This window comes from Hemicordylus capensis, chromosome 10 (assembly GCF_027244095.1).
Source record: "Hemicordylus capensis ecotype Gifberg chromosome 10, rHemCap1.1.pri, whole genome shotgun sequence".
In the NCBI taxonomy this organism is placed as follows: domain Eukaryota; kingdom Metazoa; phylum Chordata; class Lepidosauria; order Squamata; family Cordylidae; genus Hemicordylus; species Hemicordylus capensis.
This window is the reverse complement of record NC_069666.1, coordinates 18904127-18921271: the sequence shown is the minus strand read 5'-3', so window position 1 is coordinate 18921271 and position 17145 is coordinate 18904127. Positions and strand designations below refer to the sequence as shown.

At 46.9% G+C, this 17145-nt stretch overlaps 1 protein-coding gene across 1 annotated transcript; it reads left to right on the top strand.

Annotated features, from left to right (window-relative positions):
* Positions 1-2689: 2689 nt before the first annotated feature.
* CPLX3 (complexin 3) lies at positions 2690-15737 on the top strand. The gene is made up of 3 exons (XM_053271676.1): positions 2690-3366; positions 7027-7114; positions 14085-15737. The coding sequence occupies exons 1-3, from the start codon at positions 3203-3205 to the stop codon at positions 14307-14309; spliced, it is 477 nt and encodes a 158-aa protein (XP_053127651.1). The 5' UTR covers positions 2690-3202; the 3' UTR covers positions 14310-15737.
* The last annotated feature ends 1408 nt before the right edge of the window (positions 15738-17145 follow it).

The window sequence follows — 17145 nt, the reverse complement described above, 5'->3', positions numbered from 1 at the left end:
CTTTGCGAAGCAATCTCCGCCGAAACGCAGATCAAAACAGAAACAAATCATTGCAGGCATGCACAGGGCAATTTGGAGTTTCAAAAGGAGCAGTGTGTGAATAACTCATCCACTCTGCTGATTTTAGGTTGCAGGCGGAGAGAGAATGCCTGTCTTTAAAGGATTCTTTTGAAACGTACATGTAGATGATCACAGCTGAGAATCTCACCTATGGTTTTTATGGCATGCATCCTTGGTGAATGCATGATGGGAACGCCTGGTCCTTCATCAGGGAGGAGAGTGGGTCCTGTGGTAGTGAGCATGAACCCTTTGCTAAGCAGGTTCTGCCCTGGTTTGCATTTTGATGGGGGCCTACATGTGTGAGCACTGTCTGCTGTAAGATATTCCCCTTAGGGGATGGACCATCACTCAGTGGTGGTGCTTTGCACACTGAAGGTCCAGGTTCAATCCCTGGCAGCATCTCCTGGTAGGGCTGAGAAAGACTCGTGCCTGCAACCTTGGAGAGTTGCTGCCAGTCGGTGCAGACAATACTGACCTAGATGGGCCAAGGGTCTGACTCAGTATAAGGCAGATTCCTATGTTCCCAAGTTTGTTCCCCATGTCTCCCAAATTTCCATAAACAGTAAGGGGAGAAAGCCCATAGGTACAATCATTACCATGTACGATCATTAGCAAATGACACAGAGGCTGCACATTTATTTATGTATTTAAACCAACCAGCCAACAATTCCATCAAATATACTACTTGGCTCCAGACTATGCCTCAAACCCAGATGTGACCTCTGCCCTTTCATCAGTACAAACAAGTCTCTGTTTAATCCTTGTCCAGCACAATCAGACTTTCAGATCTATGACTGTGCTTCTATTGACCAGTCCACATGACTACCATTGTGGATCTTTTTCAGTAAAAACACTCTAGGAACATAGGAAGCTGCCATATACTGAGCCAGACCATTGCTCCCTCTAGCTCAGGATTTGTCTTCATAGACTGGCAGCAGCTTCTCCAAGGTTGCAGGCAGGAATCTCTCTCAGCCCTATCTATTCTCAGAGCAGCCTGGTCCCCTAAGGAGAAAATCTTACAGTGCTTACATGTCATCTCCCATTCAAATGCCACCAGGGTGGACCCTGCTTAGCAGAGGGGCAATGCATGCTTGCTACCACAAGACCATCTCTCTTGTCAAGTCCATGACATGCTCGCTGACCATGTATGTCAAAAATAATGTGATCTGTCATTAAGTGGCAGGTTTCTTGGAAATCTTATTCCTGATGTGAGATTTATGTCTGTTCAGTCTTTGCCTAGGTGATAAACCCCTTTGCCTGATATAATTGGCTGATGGACATTTGATGCAGTATATTACATATACCACATCCGTCACTACCCATGAGTATGAGCCTGGGAGATAGTGCCACTGGGTCCATGTACCAATTATGGTTTCCTGTGATGCTCTAAGGATTGTAAAGGTAAAGTTGTGCCATCGAGCTGGTGTCGACTCCTGGAGACCACAGAGCCCTGTGGTTGTCTTTCGAAGAATACAGGAGGGGTCTACCATTGCCATCTCCTGCACAGTCTGAGATGATGATGCCTTTCAGCATCTTCCTAGATCACTGCAGCCTGATATAGGTGTTTTCCATCATCTGGGAAACTTACCAGCAGGGATTCGAACCGGCAACCTCTGGCTTGATCATCAAGTCATTTCCCCGCTGTGCCATTAGGTATTTTATGTATTTTTAACCCCTGCCCCTTTAAGAGTCTTAGAGTGCTCCCATCATCCACTTTCAACTGCCCATTTTCCTGGGCTCCTCAGTAACAACTCAGCATCTGAGGAAGTGGTTTGTCACCCACAAAAGCTTGTCAAGAAATAGGTAGCACTTGGACTCTCTCTCTCTCTCTCTCATTAAACTACCTCATGGGGTTGTTGTGAGAATAAAAGTGAAATGGGAAAAATCTAGAACCGGGGGTCTTCAACTTGGGCCCCCAGACGTGATTAGACTACAACTCCTATTATCCCCAGCTGCAGTGACATGATGCATTGGCATGATGGGAGTTGAAGGGAGTGGGTGATGGAAGTTTATGGGTGCAGTGAAACATACAAAGCTGCCATATACTGAGTCACACCATTGGTCTATCTAGCTCAGTATTGTCTTCACAGACTGGCAGCGGCTTCTCCAAGGTTGCAGGCAGGAATCTCTCTCAGCCCTATCTTGGAGATGCTGCCAGGGAGGGAACTTGGAACCTAGATACTCTTCCCAGAGCGTCTCCATCCCCTGAGGGGAATATCTTACAGTGCTCACACTTCTAGTCTCCCATTCATATGCAACCAGGGTGGACCCTGCTTAGTTAAGGGGACAAGTCATGCTTGCTACCACAAGACCAGCTCTCCTCTCCAGTGGGTGATAGGAATTGTAGTCCAACAACATCTAGGGGGCCACGTTTGAAAACCCCTGATACAGGGCAAACCTGAGCCCCGGGATTAAATAATAACAACAACAACGCCACACTGGATGCTGGAGCCTCACCCATCACGTCCACACACACACACACACACACACACACACACACACACATCTGCTTTTCTTTGTTCTTCTTTTCTTAGCAGCCAGGGTAAGGATGCTAAAATAAGAGACCACACAGCACGGAGGAGTGCGCAGTACGTCACACCAGAAAACAAATCCATCCTTGAAAAAAGCAGCCGCCGCTAAAGCAGAAGAAGGTGGTGCTGGAGAGCGAGGTGGGCGTGCTCAGTGGGCAGAGCTAAACGGCCAGGCTCGGGAGGGAGGGAGGTCAGGCTAGTTGAGGGGGGGTCTCCGAGGAGGCGCCTGCCCTCCTGTTCGCTCCATCCCCGGCAGAGGCACACAGAGGCTCTCTCGCAGCAGTCGCTGTCCGCGCGTCGTGGTGCTGAACGGAGTTCCTGGGCTGCCATTCTGGTGCGTCGGCGCGGGGCGGGCGCGGCGCAGTCCACCGGAGCTGTCCTCGGCTCGTGGTGCTGAAGTCCGACGCGCTCCTGAGCAGCCCTCTACAGAGCGGAGCCGGCTCGTCCATGGGAACGGGCCGGGAGGTCCATCCGCAACAGGAGACGATGCTGGTCTAGGAAACCCGTCCGGCAGCTGAGCTCCTGCAAGCCAGCCAAAGCTCGAGTCCTCAAGCGCTGCCGCTCTCTTCCTCCTTCTGCGACACCAACTCTGCTCTCGGCACAGCCCAGGCATGGCTTTCATGGTGAAGTCGATGGTGGGTGGGCAGCTGAAGAATCTAACTGGTGGGCTGGGAGGAGGCGAGGAAAAAGGAGAAGGGGAGAAATCGCCCGCCGAAGCCCAAGGCATGACGAGGGAAGAGTATGAAGAATACCAGAAGCAACTCGTGGAGGAAAAGTAAGTGGCGTTTTACCTTTCAGGAAGGATCACAGAGAGTCTTGTGGCATCATACAGGCTAACAATTGTGCTGTGGCACAAGCTTCTGTGGACTAGAAGCCACTTCATCAGATGCGCTGCTCTCCGAAAGAGATATTCTGACACTTTCCATGCATCCTTTGCAAACCTAACCCCATTTGTCTTGTATGGTCTTTGCCCCTAGGAGCTTGTTCTTCAGAAGGGAGATAGAGAAAGGATGCATTTGTTAGCTCTCCCCCTTCCCCTCTTTTCTGAGAAGCTCAGGCGATAATGGGAGCAATTTCAACTCACTATTTAATAGGAAGCATAGTTCCACATACTGCCTGCCCATGAGAGGTGAGGCAGGCTTTACAATATCTCCTCATCTCAGACTCATACCACCACCAGCAGTCCTGTTGAGGTAAATAGCCTTTCCCCCTCGTTGTTGTTTTAATAAATTGAGAATGTCATCAGGAAAAGGAGTTAGTCAAATCCAGCTTGGTGAATCGACATCTGAAAAGATCTCGAAGTCCAACACTGACAGCTGGACACAATGGCTGATATCCGGACTAAATTACTCCTGCATAGATCTATTGGAATTAAATAATTCTTTAGGGTAACTCTTGAGAAGTACTACTGAGTAGTTTAGGCTGGATGCCAGCCACTGCTTTACTTTTTAGAAAGAGAGAAAAACTTCCATGTAGGAAGAATGAATATTACACACACACACACACACAATCTCCTCCACAGAAATAGTCCACACAGAATAAAATATCTTTCCCACCATATAGAAAATAGATTATTTGGGTCTTAACTGGTGGTGATGGGGAGTAAAGAGTGATATACAGAAAAATCTGGAAAACTCAGATTGGAATCGCTGGATTGATTCTACCAGGACATTAACTGTGTATGCCTATAATAAGAATGGGACAATTTTAAAAATAGCTCTAAACAAAATCTGTGCAAAAAAAAAAAAATCTCTCTAAGCAGTTTTCATGCATCAGATCCTGATTCTTGCTTTTCTGCATGTAGTCATCAGAATCTGGGCTACATATTACAAACTGTGGAAGCTGAACTTTCCATTTAGAGCACCAACTAGGTTAAAAAGATCCTGGGTAGCTGTTTCCAGATAAGTCGTGAGAGAGAAAAGGAAGTGAACCTAGGACTTTACATTTGTTGTGGAAGGCGGGGAATGTCCGTAATGCATTTTAATGAACCCTTAATCTTTTAATCCGCTTTTGCCTTCAAGAGATGGGATTGTTTTCTCAGGAAAACCTAACTACATCTCGGTACAGCTTTCACCCAGGAAGTTTAGATTTATGTTCTTCGTGTATATATATTTAATTTTGTGAAGGGGGGGATTTCTCAAGATTAAAGGCTTGTACTCTCGTGTAACTTTTAACCTCAGTGACTACTCACTTTCTGTAGTGATCTGCACAGACAGTTCTGTTGTGGTTTAGCTGTTTCTTTTCCCAGTGGTTTGCTTCTAAGATTTATGTTGAGCAAACGTCTCTTGGTTACCTCTGTGCAGTTATTTCTGCTTTAGGAAACAGAAAAATAGTTATTCCAGAGCTCAGAACAGTCACAATGTATTGAACAACACAGATTTGTCTGGGGGAATTCTACTCCTAGATTTCCTTGTGATCATCTAAAAAATAAGAAAGACTGAACTACTACCTACTACTAACTAGGACCAGGGAGACCCGAGTTCAAAATCCCCATTCAGCAATAATGCTTGCTGGGTGACTCTGGGCCAGTCACTTCTTTCTCAGCCTAACCTACTTCACAGGATTGTTGTAAGGAGAAACTTAAGTATGTAGTACACCGCTCTGGGCTCCTTGGAGGAAGAGCGGGATATAAAATGTAAATAAATAAATAAATAAATAAATAAATAAATAAATAAAATAATAGTCAACTCAGTAGAAACCAGCAATAAAGTACTAGTATGCATGCACTGAATCCTTTCTGAAACACATGTTTATTTGCAATTTTTAATTTTGAAATACCACTCAACCTCCAAGTGGACAAGATGGTATTTAGATTTTAGTGTAATGTTGTGTATACAGTTCTTTCTCCATGCAATCCCATTATGTGCACACTCCTGTGAGCATTACCTAATTAGCTGTCCAGGTAAAGATTTCAGGAAATGTTTCACAAGCAAGGTTTCACGAGCAACTGTCTTCTTCATTGCGGTCCTGACTGGCTGACAGGTCTGGCTGCAGAAAAGTTTTGTGCATTCATACGCAGTTCTGATGTGGCATTTCCACAGAAATGCAAGGCTTTGCTAAAGTCAGAAGTGACTTCATGAAGACAAAATGTTATGGAACTGATTGGAAATTGTCCTTGTTGAGTGTGTGTGTGTGTGTGTGTGCGCGTGCGCACGTGCGTCTGTATCTATCTATCTTTCTATCTAATCCTACCATTTTAGCTGAAAAATGAAGTTACTTGCAAGATAGCCTTACTGTTAGAAGTATTATTTGTTTGTTGATTAACCACCTCCAAAGTATTAGACCTGTATTGTTGTTGTTGTTGTTACTACTACTACTACCACTACATTTTATATCCCGCTCTTCCTCCAAGAAGCTCAGAGCGGTGTACTACATACTTAAGTTTCTCCTCACAACAACCCTGTGAAGTAGGTTAGGCTGAGAGAGAAGTGACTGGCCCAGAGTCACCCAGCAAGTCTCATGGCTGAATGGGGATTTGAACTCGGGTCTCCCTGGTCCTAGTCCAGCACTTTAACCACTACACCACTCTGTCTCTCATTATTATTATTACAAGTATTAGAAGTATTAGTATTATTAAAAGTATTAGAAGTATTAGACCTGTATTAGAAGTGTTCAAAGAACACTTCTAATGTTCTTCAGATTTGATCTATAGGCTGCATTTTTCTGAATGCAGAAGCATCACTTCCAGCTTCCAGCTTGGTTTGACACTACTTGATCTACTCACCATCATGGTCCCCACTAGGACTTAGAGACAGCTGTACTAAAATCAGCATCAGTTGCTAAGCATTTCCAGAATTATCAACATATTTTACTCAGGGGTTCTCAAACTTGGGTCCCCACAAATGTTGTTGGACTACAGCACCCATCATCCCCTGTCCCAATAGCCTTTGGCCTTTCATGGGTCCATGTCCAGGATTATTTGCATGTGGAATAGCCATAGTAGCCATAACCCACAGTTATGTCTCATTGTTTAAATGTATGGATTTTCTCAGACATCCAGTGTATGCTTAGGGGTGACGTGGGCATGTATACTAACAATTGTGAACACAGATCCAAGAGGTGGTCGTTGGTCCAGATTACGTAACATAGAATCATCTTGTGCATGACAGTAGATAGTTTTATGTATAGGAGATGAAAAACAGAACAAATACAACAGAAGAGGTTGTAGAGTCTACCCACTACGTTCTTGCCATCCAGTTCCTCCAGATCTGATGCATCAAGTTTACAAGAGTGCAGTCTTGTGGATATATTCCGATTAGTGTCACATCCAGCTCTGTGATCTACAAGGGTTTGGAGTGGAGATTAATGACTTGTATTGGAAGCCATCAAGGCTCTCTCTGCCCTAGTGACCAACTCCCGAGTGGCATTCTCTTGGCTTGCCAAGAAGGGCATGTACAGGTTAATAAAGCATTCCTTCTCCCCACGTTCCTTGCAGAATGGAGCGAGATGCCGAGTTTGCCCAGCGCAAAGCAGAACGGGCCACGCTGCGGACTCACTTCCGAGACAAATACAGGCTGCCCAAGGTATGTGCTCGGGGCCCTCGCAGCAGCAGCGGCATTGAGGGAACTTAGTCAGACGTTGGCTATCCACAGAACTTGGCTATCCATGGGCAGAGTACTGTGTGATACTGTCTTCGGAGTATTATGGGAGGACAGCTGGTAAAGGCAGAGGTGTACCTAGGTAATTTTGGAGCCTGGACCTAAAGGCCTTTGGAGGCCCCCCTCTGCTGCAAGTTAAGCATTATTTTTTAAACACATAGGTTCTTGAGGGCATAAACCACACCACCTAGGACAGACTAAAGATGATTTGGGGGCCCCCAGGGGGTGTGGAGGCCCTGAACTTCAGCCCCAAAGTCCAGGAGTAAGAGCGCCTCTGTGTAAAGGTAAAGTTGTGCCCTCGAGTCGGTGTCGACTCGTGGTGACCACAGCGCCCTGTGGTTGTCTTTGGTAGAATACAGGAGGGGTTTGCCATTGCCATCTCCAGCACAGTATGAGATGATGCCTTTCAGCATCTTCCTATATCACTGCTGCCCGCTATAGGTGTTTCCCATAGTCTGGGAAACATATCAGCAGTCATAGAAATTGAATTATTATTATTATTATTATTATTATTATTATTATTATTATTATTATTATTTCCCTGCTGCGCCAATAGGCAGCTGGTGGTCTTGTGGTAGGAAGCATGAATTGTCCCCTTTGCTACATGGGAGAGAGATTCCCCTCTGGGAAGAACATCTGAATGTCTGCATGGAGAAGGTTCCAAGTTCCCTCCCTGTCATCTCCAAGATAGGTCTGAGAGATACCCCTGCCTGCAACCTTGTAGAAGCTGCTGCCAGTCTGTGTAGACAACACTGAGCTGGGTGGACCAAGGGTCTGACTCAGTCGAAGGCAGCTTCCTATGTTCCTAGGATTGAGCTACAGTTAAAGCATAGGAGGCAGAAGTGACCTTTTGAAATACAGAGCAGGGGTTTCAAACTGTGGCTCTCCAGTTGTGGTTGAACTGCTGTGCCCACCATCCCCAGTCACAATGGCCAGTAGCCAGGAATGGTGGGAGAAGAAGGCCAACAGCTGCAGGCAAGGTTTCAGACCTCTGCTACAGAGGGAAACAGAGTCCAAGAATTGTGCGGAGGGTGAAGGTTGAAACTTGGAACCTATAAGTAGGCACACGCATGGTGGCTACTGCTGATTAAGAGGCAGTATATATCCTATGGGTGGATATGGTTGATGGAGGAAGTGTGTCCTGTTCTGATGCCTGCCCACTCCAAACAAGGCTGAAGCAGCACTTGGGTTCCCAGTTCTTATTCCCCAGAGCAGCCTGACTATGGCTCACCTCTGAACCACAAAGTAAGCATTGGGCCACCCCAAGAAGACATGTACTCCCATAAGTAGAAGACTCTCCCATTCAAGATGCATGGGTTCTGACACAAAGATTAGGTTTCAGGCTGACATGCTTTAACCTGGCAACATGGCATTCCCCAGAAAACACCTGGGAACAAGGAACAGGGTGTGTGATTTCTGATTTGTGGTGGTCCAAAGCTGGTTTTGTTAAAGCTGGAAGGGACCTTGGAGGCCTTATCATGCTACATTAAATGCAGGAAACTGTTAGGACAGGGAGAGGAGAGCTGGTCTTGTGGTAGCAAGCATGACTTGTCCCCATAGCTAAGCAGGGTCTGCCCTGGTTGCATATGAGTAGGAGACTACATGCATGACCACTGTAAGATATTCCCCTCAGGGGATGGAGCTGCTCTGGGAAGAAGGTTCCAAGTAACCTCCCTGGCAGCATCTCCAAGAGAGGGCTGAGAGAGATTCCTGCCTGCAATCTCGGAGAAGCTGCTGCCAGTCTGGGTAGACAATACTGAGCTAGATGGACCAATGGTCTGACTTGGTACATGACAGCTTCCTATGTTTCTAGGACATCCCTAGCAGCAGATTCTGATTTATCTTATTTTGTTTATTTAACATATTGAACATATTTTTATAGCACCCAAAACTTACGTCTCTGGGCGGTTTACAACAAAAAACAGAAAAGTTAAAAGATTAATTAAAACAAATAAATGACAACAAAAATTAAAACATTGGTTAAAATAAATGACAGCAAAAAGTTAGAATAATTTTAAATTTTAAATCAATATTTTAAAACAGTGCTAAACTGGTGTGGCAGCCCAGATATCTGAAGATGGCTCTGTCTCATGTCTCCCCTTTGGCTTCTCTTACCATTCTTCATAGTTTTCCAGACCCTCACCATCTTTGCTGCCCTCCTCAGAACCCACTCCAGTTTTATCAGCATTCTCCTTGCAGTGCAGGGACCAGAACTGGATGCAGCTTTCCAAGTGAAGTCTGATCAGCACAGAAGAGAGGGGTCGATTACTTCTAATGATCTGGGCACTAGGCATCAGCCTTGATTTTCACAAGTGGCACTTCAACTGTTTAAAGCCATTCCTCATTCCGAAATGTGCCTGCGCATCTTATACTGGCAGGAATGAGAAGGTAAAGGTGTGCCGTTGAGTCGGTGTCGACTCCTGGTGCCCACAGAGCCCTGAGGTTTTCTTTGGTAAAGTACATGAGGTGTTTACCATGGCCTCCTCCCACACAGTATGAGATGATGCCTTTCAACATCTTCCTATATTGCTGCTATCGGATATAGGTACCCGTGGGGATTCGAACCAGCAACCTCTGGCTTGCTAGGCAAGTCATTCCCCCACTGTGCCATTAAGTGGTTGGTTGCAGGAATGAGGAGGAGTCTTTAAAGCAGCTCTCTTGCATTTTCATGACAACATAAGGAAAGCCCTGTTGGATCCGGCCAAAGGCACATCCAGTCCAGCATCCTGCCTCACACAGTGGCCAACCAGGGCGTTTCTTACACAGCAAGCTTTACCATTAGTTTACTGCGAGGCTTTACTGTGCATTCAAAGTTGCCCAATGCAAACAGTGGGTTTTTTTTTAACCCCAAATATAAACTGAGCTACACTCTAACATGCAATGAAAAACCTGAATCGTGTGTGAAGTTCTCCCCAATATCTCACAGAGACTTCAGGGTAAATCTGGCCAATATGTGAATCTGGCCAATACCGAAGGAGATACGAGCCAATACCATATCTCTGGCCAATACCGGAGGAGATACGAGCCAATACGTGAATCTGGCCAATACCGGAGGAGATATGAGTTCTGGAGGAGATACGAGTTCCGGAGGAGAAACGAGCTAAAAGCCCTGTGTGGAAAATGCCCAGGTGCCTCTGGGAAGCCCCTCAAAGAGGCAATGCCCGCTTTCCTTGGTGCTCCCTGGCAGCTGGTGTTCAGAGGCATGCTCCCTCTAATCCTAATGGAACTATTCAGGTATCCAGGCTAGAAGCCATTGTTAGCCCTATCCTCCATGAATTTGTCGAACCCCTTTTTAAGACCATCTGGAGTGGGGTCCATCACTACATCTGGTGGCAGCAAATTGCGTACGACGCATTGTGTAAATAAGTACAGTCTGACATTCACAGTGTCCACCACTGAGAAAGCATACAAACCGACCTGTGTGAACACACCACCATACTTGGATATTTGCGGTTTTAAATTGGTTTTGTCCCAGTGACTTCCATCAGACAAAAACTGTGGTTTTTGCATGGTTTTCTGTTTCAAAGAAACAGAAAGAGAAGATGGCTCATAACTGCTATAAATAAAATAATAGAAGAGAGATGGTCTTGTGGCAGTAAGCATGAATTGTCCCCTTTGCTAAGCAGGGTCCACCCTAGCTTGCAATTGAATGGGAGACTACATGTGTGAACACTATGAGATATTCCCCTTAGGGAATATCTTGGAAGAGCACCTGCCTGCTTGTATGAGGAAGGTTCCAAGGTCCCTCCCTGGCATCTCCAAGACAGGACTGAGAGAATCTCCTGCCTGCAACCTTGGAGAAGCTGCTGCCAGTCTGTGTAGACAATACTGAGCTAGATGGACCAAGGAACTTATTATTTATTATTTATTTTTTACATTTCTATCCCGCTCTTCCTCCGAGGAGCTCAGAGTTCTTTTTGTGGTTCTTTTTATCCTCACAACAACCCTGTGAGGTAGGTTAGGCTGAGAGATACATGACTGGTCCAGAGTCACCAGGTGAATTTCATGGTTGAATGAGGATTCGGACTCGGGTCTTCCCAGTCCTAGTCCAGCATTCTAACCAGATGGTGTCCTTTGGGGAATATTTTTGTTTGTTTATTTATTATATTTCTATACCACTCCACCCAAAGGCGTATTTTTCATATGTCTTGCTATGATCACCCCAAGCCTATAGTATCTAAGTCCAGACCACCTTCTGTCTACCAGCTACGTCCACTCTGGTGTAGACAATACTGAGCTTGATGGACCAAGGGTCTGACTCAGTATGAGTCAGTTCCCTCTGCTCTCTTGTAAGGAATAGCGGACAAGATCTGCTGCTCTGAGGTCTGTTGGGCTTAGTTCAATAATTTTTGCCGTCTACAAGAGAAGGCGCCATGGGCTTGTATTACTAGCCCTGGTGCACTTGCTCTTTGTGTGCACGTAGTCTGTCTGGGAACACAGTTAGAACTGGGGCCAGGAGAGGGAAGTAGGAAGACTAGCACTCTACCCCTGCTGAGATTCGGATTCCAATCACTCCGGAGCAGCCCACAGTATTCTGGTGCCTGAGACAAGATGCCAGACGCTGCCCCACCCCATGCCTTTGGTGGGCCAATCACCTTCCAAAACCAACCCTTGCAAACCACCTCTCCTCTCCTCATTCTTCTTGCAAGCTTTGAGGTGCAAATTGGAGGTGGAGTAGCACTCTGTGTTGAAGAAGGGATGGAATCTAACAAGCCAGAAAACCGAGGAAGACCTTGGAAACCCTAGGAAAACCTAGGAAGAATCCTCCACAGAATACAAGACCTGGAAGAAAATGTGCTACCAGGAACATGCTACTATCACCCTCCTGATCAAAACTGGGAGTTGCAGCAGGAAATGAGGGAGGTGTCAAAGAGAGACAAAGGTGTGATAATGGGTGACTTCAATGACCCTTGTGCAGGCTGGACCTTTAAGGCAGGGAGTGTCACTCCGGCTGTGCTGCCAATGCAGTGTGGGCCGATTTCAGCTCCGAATGGGGCCATGCAAGTTTGGGACCTGTTTGGGACCGAAATAACGCCCCTCGCATCTGATGACAGATGCGGGTGTGTGTGTGTGTGTCTGGGGATGCACTCGCAGCCCCTGATTTGTGGTGGCCCGGGTTCTTTGAACCCGTTCGCCCAATGTTGGCTCCGCCCGTGCCCACAGGCAAGTGGTATGTGCATGCCCTCTCTCCTGCTGTTTCTCCCCTGCAACTGGTATTTAGAGGCATCTTACCTCTTAGTAGCCATTGACAGACTTGCCCTCCATGAATTTATCTAAGCCCTTCTTGAAGCTGGAATCGGCCCACACTGCATTGGCAGCACAGCCGGAGTGACGCTCCCTGCCTTAAAGGCACAGAGAGCCGCTCCTGGTCTCGCTGCCAATGCAGCAGGGCCAATCGATCTCTCTCCCAAAGGGGGACGTGCGGTCCCATTTAGGAGAGAGATCAGCCCACGCTGCATTGGCCGATCTCCATGCATCCCCATTTGGGAGGAAGACCACGTCCCCCGCGTCTGATGTCAGACGTGTGGGCGTGGCTAACCTGGCCCCTGCATCTGATGTCAGGCGCGGGGGTGGGGCCAAGGGGCCACGACGGCCAGACACGGGCCACCGCCAGCCTCCCTACACTCCTGCCTGTGAGCTCCTCAGAGGCATCTGGTGGTCCACTGTGTGAAACAGGATGCTGGACTAGATAGGCCTTGGGCCTGATCCAGCAGGACTGTTCTTATGTTATATTCTCATACACACCCTTTTTGTTTTTATTAATTTTAATGTCAAAGGAAACAAAGACCTTTCTACTTACTACTTACACACCGCTTTCCAATCAAGGTTCTCAAAGTGATTTACACAGGAAAATAAATAATATATAAATAAGATGGTTCCCTATCCCCAAAGCACGTTGAATCAGAGCACAACAAAATGTTTGCCTTCAGGCATGCAGCATTTGGCAATGCTGAAGGGATGAACATGAACATCACAGAATGGAGCGCCTGCTGGCTTTTAAAAAAGTCTAAAATTCATAGCCATTTTGGTTTCCCAGTTAGAATCAGATGTTCAGATGTGCCATTGACACATTTTCTTTTCCTAACCTAAGATGCAACCAGGGCAGATCCTGCTTAGCTAGGGGGTTAAATCATGCTTGCTACCACAAGACCAGCTCTCCTTTGTAAGATCTCCTCCTGAGGGGATGGCCCTGTAGCTCAGTAGTAGACCATGCAGAAGGTCCCAAATTCAATCCCTGGCCACATCTCCAGATATGGCTAGGAAAGTCTCCTGCCTGAAACCTTAGAGGAGAGCTGGTCTGGTGGACACAAGCATGACTTGTCCCCTTAGCTAAGCAAGGTCCACCCTGGTTGCATTTGAATTGGAGACTTGATCTGTGAGCACCGTGAGATATTCCCCTTAGGGGATGGAGACGCTCTGGGAAGAGCAGATTTCAAGTTCCCTTTCCCAGACTATGGGAAACACCTATATTGGGCAGCAGTGATAAAGGAAAATGCTGAGAGGCATCATCTCATACTGCATGAGATATGACAATGGTAAACCCCTCCTGTATTCTACCAAAGAGAACCACAGGACTCTGTGGTCACCAGGAGTTGACACTGACTGAACAGCACACTTTATATCTACCCTGGCTTCTCCAAGATAGGGCTGAGAGAGATTCCTGCCTGCAACCTTGGAGAAGCCACTGCCAGTCTGTGTAGACAATACTGAGCTAGAGGGACCAGTGGTCAGTATATGGCAGCTTCCTATGTTCCTATGCCAGTCAGGGTGGAAAATATTGAATTAGGTGGACCTTGGTATGAGGCAGCTCCCTATCTTCCTAATGTCCAGGACCCCTTCAGCGGCTGCTCTAATCTCTCCCTTTCTCTTCTCTAATTAATGCTCTTCTCTTTAGAATGAAACAGACGACAACCAGATTCAGTTAGCAGGAGGTGATGTGGAGCTTCCTAAAGAGCTAGCCAAGATGATTGAGCAAGACAACGAAGAGGAGGAGGAAAAGGACTCTGTTATTGGACAGCTGACCAACATCCAGAACCTGGACCTGGATTCGCTGAAGGATAAAGCCCAAGCCACACTAGATGATCTGAAGCAGTCTGCCGAGAAGTGCACGGTCATGTGACAGCTCCGGAACTCCCCCGCAGGATATGCCCCCAATTGTAAACGTGTCCCGTTTGAGGTGGGGTGTGCGCCGTGAGGGTTCTATGGGAGTGAGACAGCGGTGTTGGTCTATGGAAACGGTCCAGCCAATTCCCACTAAGTTTGTCCTCCTTGCCTATGTGAGCTGGATACCGTTTCTAAACCGTGATTCCCTCCCTGTTCAGGGTGTCTTTCTTGTCTCATCCCTGTGCGTGAACATGAGCTGTGTTTGCCAGTCTCAGGTTAGAACAAGAGTATTGTCCTCCCAATCATTCAAAAAAAAAAAAATGCTGCCTTTCTTATGTGACCCGCCTTCTCCTACTTCCCACATGACCCTCTCCGTGAAGGAGGAAGAAAGCCAGTCTCCACTGAGTGTTATAGAACTGTTCGATGAATATGGGCAAAACTATGCCATGGAGCAAAACCATATATCCGATCTTTACTGAGAGTCAGCTAAAGGGTGTTTGAAGCAGGGATGTGCAAAAAATCCGACCGAATCAATTCAGACTTGAAACTGTTTGCACGAAACGGGATTCATTCAAAAAGCTTTGAATTCGCCTGACCTCGAATCGAATTTCCTCGAATTTGATGTGAATTTGATTTGAATTTGCCCATATTCGAATTGATCCAGATGAATCGCATTCTGTGCAAGCAGTTTCAAGTAGAATCAATTCGGTCAATTTTTTTTCTTCACATCCCTAATTTGAAGCAAGGGTTTGCTCGAAGGCTTTGTTCCTTAGAAAGAAGGCGATGTGACCTCAAGGAACGAAAGCCATCAGCTATCAACATGATTACATTACCTTCTTTGTGTCTTCCAGAATCAGGTCATGGGGGGTGGATCCTCCGCAGTACACTCACAACGTACACACACACACACACACACACACACACCATACACATACACACATGCCCACAGCAATACAGAGAAACAACAACTTGCACTTCTTGCATACTAGACATTTTGCAAAGGAAAGCATAGTTGGGTTCTGCCCATTTTGCCGATGGGGGAAACTGAGGCACAACAGAGTCCTGTTGGCTTTCTAAACCGCCACAGGAGGTTGGTATGTGGTGGTACAGGAATGTAACGAATACATGAATAAATATACAGCAGGACAAGAAAACAGACACCAAATCTGCCTGGGGCTCAACCAGCCGAAGGCAACAGTTGCCCTGTGAGTGTTTTTGTTCCATTCTGATCCCATGTGTAATGCCACGTTGTGGGACCTCTCATCACCTGTGCTCCCAGCAGTAGGAGAAAGGGTCCCTCGGCCTCTGTGTGATGAATGTGGCAGTCAGTCTGTATATTGTGCCGTGACTATGCAGTGCCCCCTGTATGAGCCTCTACCTGCTATGACACCCTACTTCTTCCATGGTCAAGCTGGTGGAATAAATACCAAGAGTTCTCTATGCATCCCACTGTACTGTCATTTATTTCTTTTAGTTATTTATTTACATTTCTATCCTACTCTTCCTCCAAGTAGTACATGGTTATCTTTATCGTCACAACAACCCTCTGAGGTAAGTTAGGTGGAGAGTTCTATGACTGGCCCAGTGTCACCCAGTGAGTTACATGGGAAGCTGAGTCAGACCATTGGTCTATCTAGCTCAGTATTGTTTTCACAGACTGGCAGTGGCTTCTCCAAGGCTGCAGGCAGGAATCTCTCTCAGCCCTATCTTGGAGATGCTGCCAGGGAGGGAACTTGGAACCTCCTGCTCTTCTCAGAGTGGCTCCACACCCTATGGGGAATATCTTACAGTGGTCATGCATGTATTCTCCCATTCATATGCAACCAAGGCAGACCCTGCTTAGCTAAGGGGACAAGTCATGCTTGCTACCACAAGACCAGCTCTCCTCTTGCGGTTCTCCTCATGGCTGAATGGGGATTTGAACTCGGATCTCCCTGGTCCTAGTCCAACACTCTTAACACAGGTGTAGGCAAGCTTAGCAGTCCTACTGTTGATGAACTACAATAAATTGTGGCTGAGGATGGTAGGAGTTATAATTGAACAACAGCTGGATGATCAAGGTTGCCCACTTCTGTTCTAACCACTATACAACACTGGCTATACGTTGCTATATGCTACTACACACCTCTCTCTCTGGTGGTTCTGCTTGGCACTCTCCAATGTCCTGACCAGTGCTCCCTGTAACAGGGATTTCCAGGTGTTGTTGACTACGACTCTCATCATCCCCTGCTGCAATAGCCTTGGGCTAGGGATGATGGGAGTTGTAGCCTGGAAGTCGCAGTCTCCCTCTCTCACAACACTAGAATCAGGGATCATCCCATGAAACGGAAGGTCGGGAAATTTAGGACGGACGAAAGGAAGTACTTTTTCACACAGAGCATAATTAACTTATGGAACTCTCTGCCACAGGACGTGGTGATGTCCATCAGCTTCGGTGGCTTTGAAAGAGGCTTAGACAAAGTCATGGAGCACAGGGCTATCAATGGCTAGTAGTCTGGTGGCTATAGGCCGCCTCCAGCCTCGGAGGCAAGATGCTGCTAAATGCCAGTTGCAGGGGAGCAACGGCAGGAGAGGAGGAAAGCCTTCACCCCCTGGCCTCTGAGCTTCTTGAAGGCAGCTGGTGGGCCACTGTGTGAAACAGGACTCTGGACTAGATGGGTCTTGAGCCTGATCCAGCAGAGCTGTTCTTATGTTAATTGATGACATCTGGAGATCCCTGCTACAGGGAATATTGGTGCTGACCCCTTTTCCCTGGGAGCAGTCTGAGGTCTGTGTCCCACCAGAGCCCTTCTTCACTGGGACCCTGGTTTGACCTGAAATAGGATACAAGGCCAAGCTCTGTCCAATAGGGC

Coding starts and splice junctions, on each gene's coding strand:
- CPLX3 (XM_053271676.1), top strand. CDS start 3,203: ATGGCTTTCATGGTGAAGTCGATGGTGGGTGGGCAGCTGAAGAATCTA. Junction 3,367..7,026: donor AAGCAACTCGTGGAGGAAAA/GTAAGTGGCGTT, acceptor CGTTCCTTGCAG/AATGGAGCGAGATGCCGAGT. Junction 7,115..14,084: donor ACAAATACAGGCTGCCCAAG/GTATGTGCTCGG, acceptor TCTTCTCTTTAG/AATGAAACAGACGACAACCA.